The following is a 21,815-nucleotide window of genomic DNA, read 5'->3' as shown; positions in this document are numbered from 1 at the left end:
ATCCCTAGGGCTAGAGAGACAAAAATAGGAAATTTGGATTTTAGGATCCTACAAATATAGAGAAGATTTGCTGAGCCAAACTTTGAACTTCTACATAAGGTACATTGCCAGTTAATGATGATAATTTCAGAGATCACAAGGAGGTTGGTTCTGTAGTGTGGAAAAACAGGAACCAACTGCTACTATTACTCAAAAACAATGCCAGGAAAGAGAAAGTATCTTCTCTTCCCCAGACTTCTCATCTCCCTCTAATGCCCACTTGTTAGCAGAATCACATGCAAAGGCACTTGGTAAAAACAGAAACATGACTTACAAATCCCAAATACTAGTATCAGAAAAATTATATAGAAAAATGTGTTTGTAATTTATTAACTCTGGATACTATTTTTTCAGCCATAAAATGATTTTCTTCTACTTGCCATTTCTATTAAAATCTATTTGCAAATACTACTTAATTTAAATGCTACTTCTTAGTGCTAAAATAATATTAGCATACTTATAGTACTGGAGAGTTTAAAATATTTGATCATGTCATTTTTAAGTTAAACTGATATAAGGTAATTGCACATATTTATAAGGTACGGTATGGCATTTTATACATGTATACATTAGGTAGTAATCTCATCAGGTTAGTTACTGTGTGCATCACCTCAAATATTTATCATTTCTTTGTGATAAGACTATTCAAGATCTTCTCTTCTAGTTACTTTGAAATAGACCACAAATTAATGCTCATTATAGTCATTCTCTGTGCTATAGAACAGTATAAAGTATTCTTTCTTATCTAATTTTGTACGCATGAACCAATATCTCCCGATAGTCAAGTACTCTTCTTCTTTAAAAAATAGGAATATCTTTTTATTTTTATTTGTTTGGGTTCTGCAAATGTATGGAGCAAAGGTGGAAGTAAAAGGAAAATTGGAAGGATGGAGATGTTTAAGTACCTGTTTCAGTAAATTTCAAAAGATATGAAAGTGTAATCTCTTAACTAGGTAATTGAAAATGAGTATTAATGACCACTCTATTACCTTTACTCCCTGGAATTCAGGGTAAACTTGCATGAAGGAATCAATATCTTGAAGATCCACTGAATCGGTTTAGTGTTTTCCAACCTGGCATAACTGTAAGAATCATGGAAATGTGTTTTGTAGGAGGGGAGATGCTGCTTGTTGCAAATAAGTGTCTGGATTCTATCCAAGACCTGGAAAACCATTATCTCCAGGGGAGGATCTAGAAGCTGTTTTCGTAATAAATGTTCCATTTGATTGTTAGGATGAGGCAAGTTCATGAAGCATCATCCTGGTTCTAGAGGCTAGAATAAACCAGTCAAACCCATTGACTGGAAGTAATCAAATTACCTTACAGAAATGAATCTTAACTTTTTAAATGATTTTTTTTGCAAAGCAAAATGCTTTCTTTGTTATTTTTTTCCACTTACTTCTACAGTCTGAGACTGCCTTAAAATGTTTTCTTATATTGTGGATTGTTTCAGTCATGAAAATCCCTTTCAGTAGAAAAGAAAACTTTAAAAATCTGAAGTGGCACTTATTTACTTCCAAAACTGAATTTCAGTATATTCTCTGATTCTGATGATAATAAATGTAGGTTAGTTCAGGATTTCTGCAACCTTGTAAACAGCTAAAAGCACTGCGGCATTTAAAACAGGCGTTATATATTTTACCAAAACTAAAACAAAAACAAATCACAGATTCTCTGATGAATCCCATGTAGCGTGATTAAAGCCATGTCACACAACTAACTATATGTAGAACCCTAAACAAATAACATAACCTTTCTGAGCGTCAGTTCCCAAATTGGTAAAAATCCAAATAAACATATACATGATTATTTTAAGAATTACATGAAATAAATATGGACATGCTGATAGGTTTATATTTATAATAAGTATTTTATATTTTGATTTATGTTTGCTTATCATGCTTTTCAGGTTATAGTCTAATTTATTAAAAATGTCTGCAATTGATGTCTCAAATGGTTGGTCAAATTCTTGAGCTACAGATCCAAATAGGAAAGCAAAAGATGACAAATGAGTCTAGTAGAAAGTAATTTAATACTCTAACTATTACAAAACAGAAATAATTAATTTACTTACTTGATGTATATGATGGGAAATTAAAGTCCTAAAAGATGTTTTTGAATGTTAAGTGTCAAAATAAATGCAATTACTTTCAAAATTTTTTAAACAAATATATGTTTAAAAGATTTGTAAGATTTATAGAATAAAAAGGTGATGCAGTGGTTAAAGCCACCACCTGTAATGCCAACATCCCACATAACTGCTAGTTTGTATCCCAGCTGCTCCACTTCTGCTCCAGCTTGCTGCTAATGACTTAGGCAAATCAGTGGATGATGGCCCAAGTGTTTGAGCCTGTGCCACAAATGTGGGAGGCCTGAGTGGAGCTCCTGGCTCCTGGATTTGACCTAATAGTCCTGGCCTTTTGTGGCTGTTTGGTTGGTGAAGCAGCAAATGGAGGAAAGTTCTCTATCTGTAATTCTTTCAATTCCATAAATATTTTAAGAGATAACTCACTCAATGATAATTCACTCAATATTTCTTTTGCACTTCCTTTTGGTCATTTCTGTTTAGGTGGGTTTTGAATTTTTGTTTATTTACATATTTGAGGGTATTTCTTTTTGTTCTATTCTGTTTAGGTTAAATTTTTAGGTTATTTATTCATTTGAGAGGCAGAGAGACAACAACAAAACCAGAGATCCTATCTGCTGGTTCACTGTCCAGATACGTGTAACAGAGAAGATTGGATAACCAGAGCCATGAGCTGGAAACTCAGTCCATGTCTCTCACATGGTTGACACTCAACTACTCGTCTCCCAAGGTCTACATTTAGTAGGAAGCTGGATTCAGGAGTCAGGGTCAAGTACCAAACCTAGACACTCCTGGAATGAAATAGAAATATCTCAGTTTAGCCTAGACACTTCTCAAAGGTCAATTTTGTAAAACTAGAATTCACAAACTCAATTAGGAGCACTATATCAGAAAAGAAAGCCTTGGTATGATTTGTAGGCATTTGCAATTTATCTCATACAGAAAACTTAGAATTTTAAGGAAAGTAAGTTGTACTAGATATGAATATTGAATATTTACATTAAATGACTAAATTTCATAGGAATTGAGCTTTTTCCTAAAAATATTAAATAATAAGATGTAATAAGATATAAATACACAGGTTAGATAGATAGGCAGATTGATAGATGGTAGATAGGTAGGTAGATAGATAGATAGGTAAATAGATAGATAGTTTGCCTCAAAATTGTTAATTTTTGTTTGGGGTGGATGCTGTAGCCCAGCAGATAAAGTCATCACTTAAGATGCCTGCATATCACATAACAGTGCCCAGTTCAAATCCAGGCTATCCCGTTCTTCCAATTTGGCTTCCTGCTAATGCACATAGGAGGCAGTAAATGATGACCCACGTTGCTGGGTCCTTCCATTCAAATGGGAGACCCAAATGAAGTTTCTGATTCTTGGCCTACCTGTTTTGGATCCTTAGGATATGAATCAATGGATGGAAGATCTCACTCTCTTTGTTCCTCTGTGTTTCAAACAAATAAATCTTTTTATTAAATTTGTTTTACATTGCTTTGGTTTTTAGAATGTGTTCTATAAACTAAAATTGATTTAGCTTGTTTTTTTTTCCTTATTTATATTTATGTGAAATCACTACAGGGAAAAACTCATTTCAATGTAGATTTTTGTATTTAAATTTCCATATGTTTATGCAAATACAAAATTTTTACAATAACAAACCCAATGAAACAAACGTGTGCTTCATTCTTGGTTTAAAGAGAGAAAATAAATGATGATATATACATTGCATATGAGAAAACTGTCATAACAATCTTTGCCACAAGTAACAATTTCTCTTTTCCTCTACTTCATACAGCTAACCTTCAAAAGTTCTCACTCAGATCAAAGTGCTTTATTCAAGAACTTGGTTAAAGGTATAAATATTTACATGACACCTCCTAATTTCTCCTTTTCATTTCTTCCAATAGCTATTCCTATCTCACTTCAATAAGCTAAGAATTCAGTTGATTGCAATTCATTCTAATAAAACTTCAAAATTCAGACAATCAATTATCTATTCAAAAATATGTATTTGGCGACCCTAACATGTTCCAGGCCTTGGTCTCTGGTACTTGTCATCTATCAAGAGGCATACAGGCGAGTCACCATGCCCTTGAGGAGGGCATTTTGCAATCAGGGAAAATGGGCCATAAACAAAAAATATATATGTAATAAGCAAACATATTATGTATTAGAAGGTTGTATGTGCTATGAAGTAAAAAAGAATGAAGGCTTAGGCGGAATCACAAGTGTTGGCTGACGGGGGAGGATTATAGTGCGGGGTATTTATGGCAATGTGCATTACCACACCTGACGGCTGCATCACTCAACCGGCTTTACCTTTGCAGTCTCAGCAACACGACTATGCAATTCCTCCAAGTATTAACTGCTGTGAAACCTAAGGGATTTGAAAATTTAGTATATCATTTACACATGAATGGTTTGTTCATTATTTGATACTTTTATGTCAGCTTGCTCTTTAACAGAAGGAATTCTTGGTGATAACCCTTTCTGTTGTGAAATTTTAAACACCGGGTTTTTCAGTTCAGCTTCTGTGTTCCTCTTTAGCATTTATACTTTTTTTTTTATATTCTTCTTCTGTTCAAGCAGCCACTCTGATGTCGTGAAATCTATATTCTAGCATTAAAGCTCACTATCACTTGATTTCACCTTACTTGTCTAAATGTTCTAATGGAGATTGTTGCTTCCTTTTGTCACTTGAACATACACTCTTATCACATTCTCTGGGCTCCTCGTCTTCATTTTCACTTTTCCTACAATCCCTCTTATCTCTTTCTAGCCAAATCTTGTTCTTGCTTCAAGATTCAACTCACAGTCCTCTTTCATGACCGCTACACCAATTTCTTCCCATCTGAAATTCTTTTATGCTTACTCTTTCTTTTTAATTTTGATAATCTTTACATAGTTGCTTAGGGCACAAAGGGTAAAGGGCTACAGAAAAGTGGGTAAGACCTTTGTTTCCACATTATCATTTTTTTTTCTAGATCTGGGGTAAGGGGAGAATAAAGGGAGAAGCCCCACCCAACCTCCCACCCAACGCAGGCCCCAACATGGGGCATATTCAGAGGGTCCCGCTCAAGTGGTTTGGATAGTCCAATAGTTCTGAATTGCTGCCAGTCTCGCCATTCTAAACACAATGAAATCTCTCCAGAATCCACTGGCTGACACAGTCCACCCCAGAATGTCCGTTAGCCCAGATTTTCACTGCCAACACATGGCTGGGGTAGATATCAATTTGTTCTGTCCTCCGTCCTGTTGTGGTACCAAGTGTCCTCTGCAGGTTCCTATAGACCGCCATATCCTCCATGTGCACCTGGATTTACCATCCACTGTTCCAGCTGAGCCTTTAAGGAGACTCAGCTTTGACAGCTGCACTCCATGGCCAGACCATGGAACCTGCACTTCTCTTCATGGTTGGGGTTCTGAGATCAGCAGTTCAGTTGGAGGGATCTCCAAACAAACTTCATCTGAGATGATCCCAAACCTGATTCTTGTGTGAATTTGCCAGTACAGGGTCTGGAACAGTCCGTTGCTTACGCCTATGTTGGTGGTTGCAATTGGTGGGTCAGTTCTGTTTCCAGGCTTATCTTCCACACGAATCAATGGTTGGGGGCAGACCAGATCACAACACCTGTGGGCCTCATGTGAGCTAAATCAGGGAAAAGCCAGGCTGGGTTGACAGCTCCTACTGGTGCAAGCATAAATTAGAGTAGGTGAGAGTTGGTTGGGCTTCACCACAGCATCAGCTGGTAGATGCTGGCACTGAGAGCTAATTCTGTCAAGCTAAACTGCAGAACCACCTGGGAACTGCATGATCCGGGAGTGGGACCAGGAGGGAAATAGTGGGCACCTCCCTCTTGAGTTACCACTCCCACGGAGAGCATGAAAACCCGGGCTGGGGCAGATGTGGCTGGACACAACGGCACCCACCAGCATGTGTGTGGGCTGGATAGTGGGGCTGGTTGGGTTGAACTAGACTTTGATGCCCATTGACATGTATGAGAGCTGAACGGGATGTGGGACAGACTGGACCAGTCTGCCCTACATACTGGCAAGCTTGGGAACAAGGGCAGGGGGCGGGCCTGGTGGGGGTTACTGGGAGTTGCCCCGACTAGGCTGCAGCTCCCACTGGTTTGTGTGAGGGCCGAGTGTGTGGTGGGCTGAGTCAGGCTTGACTATACTCTTTATGCCATATATTTTATTTAGTATCCTTTAACCTTTTTCTATATGTGTATGCTGTCTCCCCAGCAAGCCACTCATCTATCACTTACAATATTCAATAGATTTCTGAATCTTTACTTGGGAACATATTGAATTGCATATGTCTGTGCCATGCTACAATAGTCTCTGTTTGATGTTAGATTACCTGTTTCAGCTTCATTGATCAGTTATTAGTCAAAAAAATTAGTTGGGTGATATTTCAAAAATTGTATTGTTTGTTTATAAATTTGTTGAGTCATACCTTTGCTTTAACAATCTATAAATGTGACAGAGCTATGTTACTAAGAAAACAAAGGATGGGTTCCATGGCATCATGGTGAGCACTCTGGACTCTGAAAACAAAGGAATTGGTATATATTAATCACAAGATGCCTATATTCTACCTTTTTATCAAACAAGAATGTGTTTTTCAAAGTAATTGCAACTCAAATATTTTTACACCATTAAAGTTAATAGATTGTTATGCCAGGAGTCACATGGATTCTTGTCACTTAAGTGAGGTTCTCTTTTTGAAAAAGCAGTCAAAATTAAGAAGTGAATTTTTAAAGGAGATTACCAGTTTGACTTAAAGGTATTTTGAAGGAGCATAATAAGGGCCAGTGTTTAGGTGCAGTTAATTAAACCACCACCTATAACATTGGCATCACATATGGGAGAACTGATCAGGATGGAGTTCCAAACTTCTAGTTTATGGCTTCAACCTGGCCCAGACCCAGCTGTCGCACGTATTTAAAAAGTGAGCCAGCAGATGCAAACATTCTCTCTACCACTCCCTCTCTGTCATTCTGCCTTTCAAATGCGTAAGCAAATAAACTTTTCTTAAAAAAAAAAGAGAGAAGAAGAGGAGGAGAAGGAGTACACTGTTTTTTCTGTCTATCACCTGTGGTTCTCCTCTAACTTACTATTAATAAATTAATATTGTTTAAAACACATCCATCATGGTGTCGGGCTTCACGCATTCCAGCAGGTCCTTCGGCCAGCACCGCTCTTCAATCCATTCTGGTTCCTGCTGTTGAGAGTTTCAGCCCAGCCACGGCTCGTCCATACCCACGCATATCTCATATATGGCTCAGATGGGGTTGAGGCCTAGCCGAGCCCGTCCAACGTCTATCCTGGTCCTCCAGAGCACCAAACTGTGCTGTGGTCTAATCCGGCATGGTGCGTCAAACCCGAATTGATATTTGTGCCAAGGGATTACAACTGTGACCCGACCAGAACTCAGCCTCCCTCCCGTTCCTGTGCCCCTTAGTGGTAGGCTCCACGCAGCCAAGGCCTCCACCACGCTCTCCAACCAGGAGTCGGAGGGAGGAACCTGAACAGATCCTCTGACAGGACACTGACTCTACAAATAAACGCAAGAAGCATGGAGGTAAATAACCCAGAAGAGGCTTTGGAATGTGACCCACTGGCATACACTTGGCTCGGTTTGGGGCAGACCAGGCTGAGTCGGTTCACGTCATCCACTGGCAAGCCCAAGTGCTGAAACTGTGTGGGGGCCTGGCCGTGTTTGGTTGCGATAAAAAAAAAAAAAAAAAAAAAAACAGTACAAAACACAAAATGCCAAGGTGAAATGGCCTGTGCTAGCAGGGAATGCAACACCCGACCAGCACTCCTCCCACTGGTTTAGGTGAGGGACAAGAGTGTGATGGGCAGAGCCGGGGAGAGATGCGATACTCATTGGTTCCAATAGAGGTCGGGGCTCAGAAGAGAACCAACCCAGGGGTTAAAACCATCAGCTGATCGGAGTGATGGACGGTGGCGGGCACTGTGCTTACTAGTAGTACATGTAGGAGCCTGGACTGGGAATGCCTCAAAGTTTTTTTTAGGGGGATTCCCCTGAACAAAATGGAGGAATCAAAGCATTAACCAAGAAAAGATGGAAAATGGAGTAGATGAATCAACCACCTCAGCTTTATGCTTGCAGCGGAAAACTGGACAAGGGGAAACCCTAAGACGGACTATGTCAATCAGTGGACTCTGCACCAGCCTCATCATACCTGGACTGTTGCTGATGATATGTTGGTGCTTCTAATTGATCGAGGTGACGCTCTGCTGGCTCTGCCTACAAACCTGAGAGGGCCTCCCTAAGAGAGGTTGAACTTGAACTGGACAAGTGGGATGCTGGACTCTGTATGGTGTAAACTTTTAATTAGGGAATCTCAACAGAACTTGAGCTGTGGTTATGCATCAAGGTGAAGGAATTCATGATGGGGGAAGGGTTTGGGGTGAAGGGGGGGGAATCCCAGTACCTATGAAATTGTGTCATGTAATGCAATGTAATTAATGAATAAATGAATATTTAAAAAATAAATAAATAAAACACATCCATCTTCTGTTAGATAGATGTCATATAAATCTCCTGTGAATGTTTTAAAATATTACATTTTCATGATAAATGTTTCTACATACTCCAGATTTGTTTTCTTAATCTTGAGAGATTTTAACTCTTTTTTTAGATTGAACCACTTTTTAGAAAAGTATTTGGAAGGCAGAGAGACCAAGAGTTCCCATCCACTTGCTTACTCCCCAGTTGTCTGGAAAAAAGGGGAGGGGACTGCCAAGTGGCTGGGCCAGTCCAAAAGGAGGAATCAGGAACTTACATCAAATTACCACAAAGCTAGCAAGAACCCCAGTATTTGAGCCATCCCCTGCTTCCTCCCAAGCATGCACATTAGCAAGAAGCTGAACTTGATTAGATAGGACTGGAACTCTTGGGATGTAGGTGTCCCAAATAGCATTTTAACAGCTGCAAAAAATACCCAACTAGAGAAAGTTGAACTTTAATGTACTTAGTTTACAAACATTGTGTGCAGTTAATAAAAAAAATAGACTGGTTATACATAATTTTGCTTTTTATGTTTTCAGTTACCCACTGTCAGACATAATCTGAAAATATTAAACAAAAAATTTTAGAAGTAGATAGTGCATAGGTTTTAAGTTTTGAGTTATTCTGAGTTAATGTGATGATATCTCACACCATCCTAGGGCATTTACGGTAGCACTGAGCAAGCAGTTATTTAAGGTATTCAGGGTGGCACTGGGTCCAGGATGGCAGGGTCAGTCTCCAGGGTCAGGGCCATTGTTCAAGTCACTCTTACAGTAGATACATCTTCTGGTGGTCATACAGTTCCCAAATAATAAATTTACAATATATTCATTTTTAAATGGCTATTTCAATGCCCGTGAAAGGAGATTTCCTTTTTTTTTTTTTTTTTTTTGGTGTTACATAGATAAAGGATACAGCATTGCTCTTATTTTTTATGTGTCAAAGTTTCAGAACTTGTTTGATCTTGAACTCCTTGACATTTCAAAGTCAAGGTTACTGAAAAGTTTGACAAGAATCTAGCATTTTCTATGTATGCCAGTTTCTATGTATACACATTTTCTATACTGGCACATACCTGGCTTGCAATGATTTTACTTAAGTTTTTCTACTTTACAACAGTCTTATAAGCATATTGCATACATTTTGACATGATTATTTTCAATATACAATGGGCTTGTTGGGGCATTAAAATGCATTTTTAGCTTATGGTAATTTCAGCTTATAGTGAGTTTAACAGGATATAACCTCATTGTAACTCAAAGAACATCTGTACTGCTTTCTGAAATTACTGATAAAATAAGTTAGTGTGATTGTTTTTTCAAGGTCATATTGGAGCAAATATTTCAAGACTCTTGAAAGTATTCCCTATGCAAGCATAAATTTTAGCATACATACATGATTTTCAGAGCAAAAATGAAATTTTTTAAAATGTCCTTAGTATGAAAATCCCATGAGGTTTGGGGGTGTGTATGTTTTATACTAAAAGTCTATGTAGGGCCTGGCATGGTGGACGAGCTGCTGAAGTCTTCGCCTTGAAAGTGTCAGGATCCCATATGAGTGCCAGTTCCCATCCAGCTCCCTGCTTGTGACATGGGAAAGCAGTTGAGGACAGCCCAAAGCATTGGGACCCTGCACCTGAGTGGGAGACCCAGAAGAGCTCCTGGCTCCTGGCTTCAGATTAGTGCAGCTCCGGCCATTGCAGTCTGTCTCTCCTCCTGTCTGACTTTGCAACAAAAAAATAAAAAAATAAATCTTTTTTAAAAATTTATGTATGCCATAAAGATGGCTAATTCTGAATTCCAATTAATATGGCAAGCAGCAGGAACTCAAATTTATTGCCGGTAGGAAGACAAAGTAGTGCAGCCACTTTGAAAGGCTGGCAGTTTTAAGCAAAGTTAACATAGTCATATCACATGATCCAACAACTGCGTTGCTAGGAATTTACCCAAGTTTCTTGAACGTTTACATCAATCTAACTCTGCCATTTGTGAAATGTTTATAGATGTTTTATTTTTAATTTTCGAAATCTGAAAACAACCAAGATGTCCTTCAGTAAGCAAATGAGTAAGCAATTGGTGATACATTCAAGCAACGGATTTTAGCATAAGGAATATGGTAATTAACCATTCAATACATAAATTAATATTGAATGCATATTGCTGAGAAGTCAGTAACAGATTATACAATCTATGTTTCCATTTTAGTATGGTTTGGAAAAGGCATAACTACAGAGATTGTAAACAGATGAGCAGTTATAAGGGATTCAGTGGAGACTGATGAATAGATGAAACAGAAAGTTTTTATGGAGGTATGGTAAATCTATTCTACATGAATATGTGGCACTATCTATTCATCAAAGCACATAGAATTTTACAGATGAAAGCTGTAGGGATATAAGCAATACATTAATGGATTGTACGAAACTTCAGCTTTTCAAAATGAAATTGATAATAGATTAGATCTTGAGTTCTGTATTACTCTGGTTCAATCAGTAACATTCATCTGTATTTTCTGTTTAAGTCGTGTTACTAAACAAGTTTCCACTTTAACTCATTATTTTTAAACATGTTAAAATGTGAATTTGTTCTTACTCTTTAAACAATTTCCTTGTGCAATACAATGTTAGTATGAGAAATCATTGTCACTTCCTTTGTTCTTTCACCAACAATTTAAGACCTGAGGTTGCAAACACTGTCACACATTAAAATCTTTTGGTAGCTTGCATGGGTCTTCATTTTGTAAATTACCTATCTGTAGATGAATAGCCATGCTCATTTATCTTTGATAATTTTCAAAGGGTCTAAACAGGAGAATTACAGAAGCACTATATTATTTCTGCAATTATATGAGCCATACACTCCAGAATTATTCTCTTAAATTTTATGCTAGACATTATACAAAGGGAAGTTGATCTTCCAGTTCCTGCCCTTTAGTAGCTCTAAGTAGAAGTTAAATAATTTGTTGTGACATGAAAGAAGTTATTATGCTATGGACAAGTACATTAAAGATTGCTATTGCCATGACCCAGAACATTGGAAACAAGCATTAACTTTTAACCCTGTGATGAAAAAAAGAATGTTATTACACTTGGTAGTGAATGATTTCAGCAGCTTATAAGACTATGCTTTAAAATTAGATACATGTGTGACCAGATATTGAAATTCTGTGCAGGAAGAGAATGTAAATGTAACAAAACAGTGACAGAACAAAATCAGCAACAGTAGCCAAACATACATTGCATAAAATTCACACTAATATTAAAATATGGGGGCGGTTCAGTAGCGTGACAGAATAATACTCTGCCTGTCAGCAATGCCATCCTGTATAGGCTTTGTTTCTTTTCTTTTTCATTATTGTTATTATTCTATAATACAGTTCCATAGGCTCTGGGATTTCCATTCCCCTCTCCAAGCCCCCTCCCCTCCCACTGATTTCCCCTCTAGTATTACAATGGGTAGTCCTTAATAAACAGTCATTATTCCTTCATTATGCTATTACAGTATTTCCCGACATTGTAGGCATGGATAATGTCAGAATGTCCAGCATCCTACTGTCAGGATATATTCAACAGTTTCACCAGGACTCCATCCTTGCACTGTTTCTATCCCCGGCTGCTACACTTCTGATCCAGCTCCCTACTTATGGCCTGGGAAAGCAGTGGAGAATGGCTGAAGTCTTTGGGCCCCTGCACACACATGGGAGACCTAAAGTAGTTCCTGACTCCAAGCTTTGTATCAGCTCAGGTTTGGTCATTTCAGGCTTTTGGAGAGTCAACCAGTGGAGGGAAGATCACTTTCTTTCTTTTTTTTCTTCTTCTCTCTGTAAATCTACTTTTCAAATAAAAGTAAATAAATATTTTAAAAATACAGTTCAGGAGAATATTTTCAGCATTATCTATAGAATATCGCAAACATACTATGAATTCTTTTGTATATTATTTTAAATTCTTGATGTGGTACAGATATTTCTGCTTATAATTTAGACTATCACTTAAGAAATCAGATTTCAAAATTCATATGGGGTAATATAAAATTAACTAGACGCATCCTCTTCTTCAGGTAACTTAGTTTTAGTCATTCATAGACACTCATGTTAATTTTGAATATTTGTTCTTATAAGTCAGCCATGGTCGAAAGGTTTTTAGTATACATTGGCCGTGGCATCATTATTCAGGTAGATTGGAAGACGAGAATTGAGAAGATATATAGATACATATATCACATATATACATTTTATCAGATTTTTACAATATTCACGAGATGATTTGATAATCATTTTAAAATTTTGTATTTATTATATTATTATGAAAGGCAGAAGAAAAAGAGGTAGAGAGATCTCCCATCTGCTGGTTCACTCCCTGAATACTCACAATAGCAGGGGCCAAGCTAAAGCCAAGAGTCAGGAATGCAATCAGTGCCTCCAGTGTGAGTGGCAGATATGCAATCACTTGATCCATCATCACCTGTTGCTCATGGTGCTCATCAGCAGGCACTTTGTAAAGAGTTAGATCTAGGCACTGCCATTTAATGCAATAAAGTTTAGCTGCCTTTCCTTAGACAGGCATCCCATATTAAAGTGCCTGGATTGAAATCTTGATACCCTGCCTCCAATCCAACATCCTGATAATACACACTCCAGGAGTGCATTAATGTCCTTAGCCACTGAAGGCATTCGAAGAGTGAATGAGCGGATGGGGGTGTGATCTCTCCGTCTCTGTCTCTTTCTCTCTTTCTCTCCACCCCCTCTGGCTTTCAAATACGTAAAAGCAATAAATGAAATAAAATTTTAAGTTTCAGAAATGAGTCTTTTTGCTTATCCATATCCCTACCAATTTCTTGTGTTTCCAAACATGGATCAAAGAAAAATGATGAACTTGTAACTGTTGGTGAGGAACTAAACTATTGTTGCAATATAGGGGAAAACACTGTGGGGAGGGGAAGTGGGAGAGGGTAAAGGGAAATCCCTGAGCCTATGGGAACCGTATCATGAAAAATACATTTTTAAAAAGGCTAATTTAAGGACAGCATTTTTCATCACACATGTACCAATGAGATTTGTGTTTTGATTCCATTGTGACTTCTTCATAGCCACTATATTCTTTGTTCTTTCACATATAAAAAAAAAAAAAACAGAAATATCCTAGCTAGTAAGTCATGGATTTGCTATAAACTAGTTCTTATTCTATGGAAAATGCTTATAGGTGTGTTTTGTTTGTCATATTTTAATTTGTCCTCAAAACATTGTTTTTACGAGTGAACCTATAGATTATTAGAATGCTTTTTGTTAAATTTTTATTTTGAATTTTTGAATTTTATGGTATAGTTTTGTAGAAACTGGGATTCTCCCCCCACCCGAAACTCCCACCCCCTGGCAGATTTCCCCCCTAAGTTGCTACAATAGTAGAGTCCTTGATAACCATATCCAGATGTGGAGATACAATGTAATATGCATCCCTTCTTCCAAATCAAAGATGGACTTCCAATGAAACTGTTGGAAATGTGTAGACAATAGGATGCTGGACTATCTGACATTGTACCAGCAACGCCAGGACGCACTTAAATAACAGACTGATGGAAAAATGTCTTATTTTTTTTAAACTTGACTGGACAATAAGATGCTGGACTCTATGTTTGGTATACGCTTGCAATGGGGGAATCTCAACTGAACTTGAGCTGTGGTTATGCAACAAGGTGGAGGAATCCACCATGGTGGGAGGGTTTGGGGAGGGGTGGGAGAACCCAAGTATCTATGTAACTGTGTCACATAGTACAATGTAATTAATCAAGTTAAATAATAAATAATTTAAAAAAAGATTTTATTATTGTTGGAAAGCCGGATATACAGAGAGGAGGAGAGACAGAGAGGAAGATCTTCCATCCGATGGTTCACTCCCCAAGTGAGCTGCAACAGGCCGGTATGCGCCAATCTGAAGCCGGGAACCAGGAACCTCTTCCGGGTCTCCCACGAGGGTGCAACATCCCAAAGCTTTGGGCCGTCCTCGACTGCTTCCCAGGCCACAAGCAGGGAGCTGGATGGGAAGTGGAGCTGCCGGGATTAGAACCGGCACCCATATGGGATCCCGGGGCATTCAAGGCGAGGACTTTAGCCGCTAGGCCATGCCGCTGGGCCCATGACTTGTATTTTTAAAAAGTGTAAGTAACATTAATAATTTTATATGGTTGTTGGCCATATGTATTTGCTTTTCTATGAAATCTTAATTTAAGGAACTGTGGTTTCCTTTCCTTTTCACTTTTTAAATATCTGGGGCCCAGTGCAGTATCCTAATGGATAACTTCCTCAGGTTCTTCCTAGCCTGAAGAGTGACTACAATAAGCCAATCACAGCCTCTGGCATGACCCAGCAGTTGAAACACACTTCCACCACCAGTCTTGGTTTTTTGCTCTGCTCTCATGTGCAACTACGTGCTGCTGTGTTTGGCATTCAGTGTTCTTGGGCTGTGAGCATATGTGACTAACACACTAGTTTTTCTTATTTTCCCATTGTTAGCAGTTAGCTATGGGGCAGAAATCTCTTCTTTGACCACATAAGAACAAGAGGTGATTAAGGCATACTGCTAGGAATTTTATGTCTCAGACAATTCAATTATAAAACAAGATGCTATATTTGAAGATCTGTGTTTAAGCATCGCTTTTTTATATTATACTGACCTGAAAACCAGGTCTTTATATTGTGGATTGCCCATATGATGGAGTGTAATAAGGCTGTTAAAAACTGCGGTGATGCATACACCCAAAGGAAATGAAAGCAGCAAACCAAAGAGATACCTGAGCTCCAATGTTTATCACAGTACTATTACAATAGGCAAGATATGGAATTAATGTATATGTCCACCAACAAATGAAAAGAAAAAGAAATGCATACATATATGGTAGAATATTATTTTGCTGTCAAAAAGAAATCTGTGATATGTGACTACATGGCTAAATCTGGATAATGTCATATTAACTGACATAAATCAGGCACAACACAACAAACACTACATCATTCCACTTACATAGAGAATCTCAATTAAAACTCATAGAACCAAGGAATCAAAAAGTGATTGCCAAGGACTATAGGCATGAAGAAAGAAGGGTAGGGTGTTTTCAACAAGTATAAAGTTTCAGTGATGTGGCGCACATTTGGCACAGTGGGTAAGAAGCTGCTTGGAATGCCTGTGTGCCATATTGGAATGTCTGTGTTTCAGTCCTAGCTTTGCTTCAATTGTAGCCTTCTGTGAATATCCACTGTGGTAAGCATCAGGTGTGATCTTTCAGTAGTAGTCAGGTCCCTACCACTCTCACAGGAAATTCAGATTGAATTCTCAGTGCCTGATTTTGCTCGGCTATTGTGGACATTTGAGGAGTAAACCAATGGATGAAAGATCACACTGTCTTCTCTCTATCTTCCTTTCAAATACATAAAACTGAAAAGTGTTTAGAACTTCAGTTATGCAAAATGAATGTTTTAGAGATCTGTTGTACAATATAGTATCTATATTTAAGAATTCTGTGTTATATGCTTAAAATCTTGTTTAAAATGGTGCTGAAGTGGTTGGGAGGCTGAGTACAGCTTCTCCCTTTATCTCCCCCCTTCTCCCAGAAACAGGAAGAAGAAGAAGAAAATTTGGTCTCACACACTTTCCCCTAATCCTCGACCCTTCCTACCCTAATCAACTACGTTGATGTCATCAAAAATAAAAATTATGTTTAGAAATACTGATCTTGGTAGCCAGCATCATGGCATACCTTATTAAACCACTACCTGCAATGCCAGCATCCCACATGAGGACCGATTAAAAAAAAATCCTGGCTGATCCTCTTGCAATACAGTTCCCTGCTAACACGTCTGACAGCCTTGTGAGAAATCCTGATGGTGTTCTCTCCCGCTCTTCCTCTTCCTTTCACCTTGCTTTTTTATTTTGACTCCAGGTTGTTTAATTCATTAAACAGCCTCTAAGTCATACTAATAACTGGAAAACATCAGTGTTTTAGTATCGTGCCACTTCATTGATTTTTAAGTATGAAACTGTTTTTATACTGGAAAATTAATGAAGAAAATACAGTAGCTGCCACTGGTGTGGGTATTATGAGGGACTGTACAAGGATTCTTCAAGAATTGCATGGAAATTGAAGATTATGAAAACATGTCAATTTCAAAATATCATACCAAAATAAACTTAACATTTTAATTTTCATGAATTTTTGAGATACCCTCATAGTTCATTTTTTTGTATTTATTTTTATTTGAAAGGTCATGTCATGGGGGCGGGGGAAGAGTTCGATCTTCCATCCACTGGTTTGCACCCCAAATGGCCACAATGGCTGAAGCTGGGCCGATCTGAAGCCAGGAGTAAAAAACTTCTTCCAGTCCTCCCATGTGGGTGTGGAGACCTAAGGACTTGGGTCAACTTCTGTTTTCCCACGCCACAGCAGAGAACTGGATCAGAATTGGAATTAGCCAAGACATGAACTGGCACTCATATGAAATGCTGGTAACACAAGTAGAGGCTTAATATGCTACACCACAGCATCAGCCCTACTTATTTTATATCAAATCTATTTTAGATATTTTAAATTGAAGTTAATGCTTGTTTGTTTGCTTGCTTATCTATTTAATAGACAAAGAGAAAGAGACAAAAAGGGAGGACTCCAAACCCACTGGGCACTTTCAAAATGCCTGACTAGCTGTGCTGGAAGCTGGATTCAGGGACCGTAGGAATCAAACCTTCTCATTCTAATGTAGGATATGAGCATTTCTGTCTGCCTTAGGGAAGAATTGATTTCTTCAGATGTCCACGCTCTTTTCCTTCTCTTAATGGATATGAGCTGTTTTAACGCCAATTGATTTTCAGAACTTTATTTTCTTAGTTAAAATATGCTCTTAGGGGCTTCAAAAATAACAGTTCTTCCCCTGTAAACTTAATAGATGTTGTAATAGGTCACCTTCAATATTGCTAATGCTAAGACCCCAACACATTTCTAGCAAATCAAATCAGATTTTATTTAGTTCAGTTTACAGGATGAATCAACATTGTATGTCCTTTAAATGAATTATAAATTAATTGGCTGAATGTGTTCAGCGTTCTGCTCATTATTGCTTCTATCCTGACAGTAATGTGAGGTAGCTTGCACTGGAGAATTTGGTGCAATGGAAAATGATGGAAATACTTACATTACATTAGCTGTTAACAATGAATTATTTGACTCTACCTAGAACCTTCCTCCGTTTTTTCTGCCCTGTGTTTTATTGGGAGAATTTTAGCAACGTTATTATGAATCAATGTAAGATGAACACCTGATGTGATGTTTATTTTGCAAATAGCTTGAGGGCTATTCTCCCTGATTAAAAAAAGGATGACATATTTTGATTCATTTACTGGGAATGTGTAATTTAGTATTAATAAATAATGTTACTCATCAGGGTTTTCTTAATTAGGGGAAAGAGCTTTAGCTGATAATGAAATTTATTATCACACACGCAGAAAATGCTATATTTCCTATGAAGAGACAGGATTTAATTATCCTGTTTAACTTCACTCTCTTAGTAATAAACTGAGAGTTTGTATATTGCGCATTCCCCCAGTGGTTAACGTTGTTTTCCCAAGGCTGTAAGTTTTGAACAAATAAACCTGTGTATTATTGCAGTTCTACATCAGTTTTATCTATGGCAATCTTTTTTGCTTAAGTCATGTTTTATATGTTGGATTATTTTTCCATTTTCTGAACCTGATTTAGTAAAGCATTTCATTTTAAATTTCAGTGAGAAAGGAAACATTGAAAGCAGTGTACATCTAGAAATATTTTAGGTTTAGCCTCTGTGTGTGACTAAATCATATCATCTTAGAAGGCAGCAACAGAACCTCATAACTCATGTCATGATTTGTCACATTTGTTCTCAATTTACTCACTGTCACAAACTTACAAGCTTGCTTATTCACACTCTCTTTCTTTCCTCCTTTCTCTCCTCTCCCTGTCCCTTCTCTCACCACAAACACATGCACAAACACACAGGGCTTTGCAGGATATGTATATATTTTTAATTAAAGTCCATTTTTAGATTTTTCCACCACTTCTTGAGATAATTGGAGACATCATAGGAATAAAGCACTAGAAGAAAGTCATTTATTTCTATTTCCAGCTCTGCCCTGGACACTCTGTGTCCTGTTGAATGAATCCTTTGACCTTTCTTGTCCTGACACCTTTATCAGCAAAATGGAGGTCATTATTCTCTCATGTTTCTAATTAACTTCCTAGTGATGGTTCCAGGATTCATTGAATTAAAACAATATATAAAGCCCATAGTTTATTGAGTAAAAAAGCTTGAGAACAAAAAAGGATAAGCTTATTATAAACCTTTCTGAAGGCACAAATATGATTTCAGCAATATATTGTCTTCTTCAAATTGCTTATTTACATTTTTCGTTAATTGTAAGAGTCATGGAGACCAAGGTCTAGACTCGCAAGGGCAGACAGTTTAATTTATTAAAAGACAGCACAGATATAATCCTGTGTTTTTAAAGTGTGTTGTATGTGAATATGAATGTATATACTGTTGAAAACAGGAAGAGCATACGTGAAGATGTTCTCTGTGTTTTTTTATATTTCTGTACAATATTTAAGTAATTAAAACTATTTAAAGCAACATTTGTAGATTACTACCACCTTAAAAAGTCTCATTTCGTACTAGTACACTGTAACATGTATTGGAAATAACAATGGAAATACTTATTTTCACAATTAGGGAACTCAAGATATACACTGTGAAATGAATTTATCTACTCTTATGTGTTGAAAGTAATCCAGTGCTTCTCATCTCAATGCATGACACTCAGTCTTATATTTGATTGTTCTAAGTTTTAAAATGTGTTTTTCAGCTACAGGACCGTACTCAATTCAGTGACCGAGACTTAGCCACACTTAAGAAGTACTGGGACAACGGCATGACAAGCTTGGGCTCTGTTTGCAGAGAGAAAATAGAAGCCGTTGCAACTGAATTAAATGTTGACTGTGAAATAGTTCGGGTAAGGCATTTTTAATTTTTTTTTCCGGATATGACTGATGAGTAGCATTAATGAAAGATTTAAAAAATTGTATTGTGTGTTACAGACCATGACATCAATAAAGTGAAAATGTAACTCGCAGAATCAGAGAAAATTTTTCGTGTCATATCTGATAAGGACATTGTATCCAGAATTAAGCACATTTACATTGAAAAGGCAAATAATGTGATTTTAAAAGAAGCAAAGTACCTGAATAGATGTTTCTGTAAAGAAGATATGTTAGTGACCAATGGACTCTGGTCATTATGGAAATGAAAATCAAGTCTACAATGGGATATTGCTTAACGCCCACTCTGATCACTATGGTGAATAATACAGATACTATTTTGGGCAAGAATATGGAGAAACTGGAGCCTTTGTACACTACCTGTTAGAATGCAGAATGTTTTGACTATTTTGCAAAACAGTCCTCAAAAACTTTAACATAGAGTTCTCATATAATTCAGTAATTCCAATCCTAGATTTACAACTGCAGTTATAATCAAAATAGTGAAAAAATTGACTACCTACAAATATTAATACATTCTTTGTACTGAACCCATAGTAGAAATGTCTGAAACATCCACCAAATGAATGGATAAAGAAATGTGGTATGAAGGCTCTTCAAAACGTTTATGGAAAACATACATTTATTATCTTTTGATGTTTCATAATTTTTGAAGTCTCTTCATATGTGAATATATTTGAATATTAGAGCCACACAAAGTAGTGAATTATTGATGAATGCTACGAAAGGGATGAACCTTGAAAGTAAAAGAAGCCAGTCACAAAAGATCACATATCATATAAATCTGTATGAAATATCCATAAAGTCACACCATAAAGACAGAAAGTAGATTAGCAGGTGTCAGGAGCTCTGGCAGAGAAGAGAAATGACTGCTTGTGGGTGTAAGATTTCTTTATGGCATGATGAACATATTTTGGAATTAGATGGTGGTCATTTTTCCCACAGCTCTGTGGATAGATCAGAAATTTTAATTATGATCATTAGATGAGAGCATTGTATGATGTATTAGACATATCTTAGCAATGCTATTGAAAATTGCACAAGGGCCCGGCGCTATAGTGTAGTGATTAAAGTCCTCGCCTTGCACGCGCCGAGATCCCATATGGTCGCCAGTTCCAATCCCGGCGGCCCTGCTTCCCATCCAGCTCCCTGCTTTTGGCCTGGGAAGGCAGTTGAGGACGGCCCAAAGCCTTGGCACCCTGCACCCGCGTGGGAGACCTGGAGAAAGTTCCTGGCTCCTGGCTTTGGATCAGCGCAGCACCGGCCGTTGCGGCTCACTTGGGGAGTGAATCATCAGATGGAAGATCTTCCTCTCTCTCTCCTCCTCTCTGTATATCTGACTTTGCAATAAAAATTAATAAATCTTAAAAAAATTGCACAGAATGGGTCAAGTGCTTGGCCTTAATACAATGATTCAGACTTCCATGCCCCATATTCAAACTGCTGGGTTTTATACCTGGCTCCAGCTGCTGACTCCGCCTGTGATTCTAATTAGATTTCACGCATTGGGAGATCTGCATTGAGTTCTTTCTTCTTAGCATCAGCCCCTGGCTTGAGCTATTATTTGCATTTGGGCATCAGTGGATGAGATTTCTCTCATGTTCTCTCTAGTAAATAAATAGAATTTTAAAAAATAAAGGCAGCATCCAGTAACTTGAAGTAAATTTTATACACGTATCAGTCATGGAAGCAGTAGCTTATGCTCCATTTGAAAGCTGTTGTGGTCAACATTGTCACATAGTGGGATAAGTCAATATTGGCATCCCATAGCGGCACTGATTCATGTTCTAGCTGCTCCACTTCTGATTCAGCTCTCTGCTAAACACCTGGGAAACCAGAGAAGACAGTCCAAGTGCTGGGCCCCTGCACCCGTGGGGGAGACCTCATTGAAGCTCTTGGGTCCTGGTTCCATTGCAGACATTTGAGCAATGAACCAGAAGGTGAAAGACTCTCTCCACCCTCCTTCTGTAACTCTGCCTTCAAATAAATAAATCTTTTTAAAAAGATATTGATAGGAGATTTAAATAATAGTAGTACTGGTAAATGTTTAGTAATTAGCTACTGCAAGAGA

The 21,815-nt window shown here is 37.8% G+C and overlaps 1 protein-coding gene across 1 annotated transcript in view; it reads left to right on the top strand.

Moving 5' to 3' along the window:
* The window catches only part of HDX (highly divergent homeobox), a 123,045-nt gene that overhangs the window by 60,871 nt on the left and 40,359 nt on the right, over nt 1-21,815 (top strand). The window contains exon 5 of the mRNA XM_004592790.3: nt 19,552-19,698. Within this exon, the coding sequence (XP_004592847.2) occupies nt 19,552-19,698 (147 nt within the window). The remainder of the gene's footprint in view (nt 1-19,551; nt 19,699-21,815) is intronic.

Source organism: Ochotona princeps, chromosome X (genome assembly GCF_030435755.1).
Source record: "Ochotona princeps isolate mOchPri1 chromosome X, mOchPri1.hap1, whole genome shotgun sequence".
Taxonomy (NCBI): domain Eukaryota; kingdom Metazoa; phylum Chordata; class Mammalia; order Lagomorpha; family Ochotonidae; genus Ochotona; species Ochotona princeps.
The sequence above is the reverse complement of the archived record's forward strand: the minus strand, read 5'-3'. Positions and strand labels throughout refer to the sequence as shown.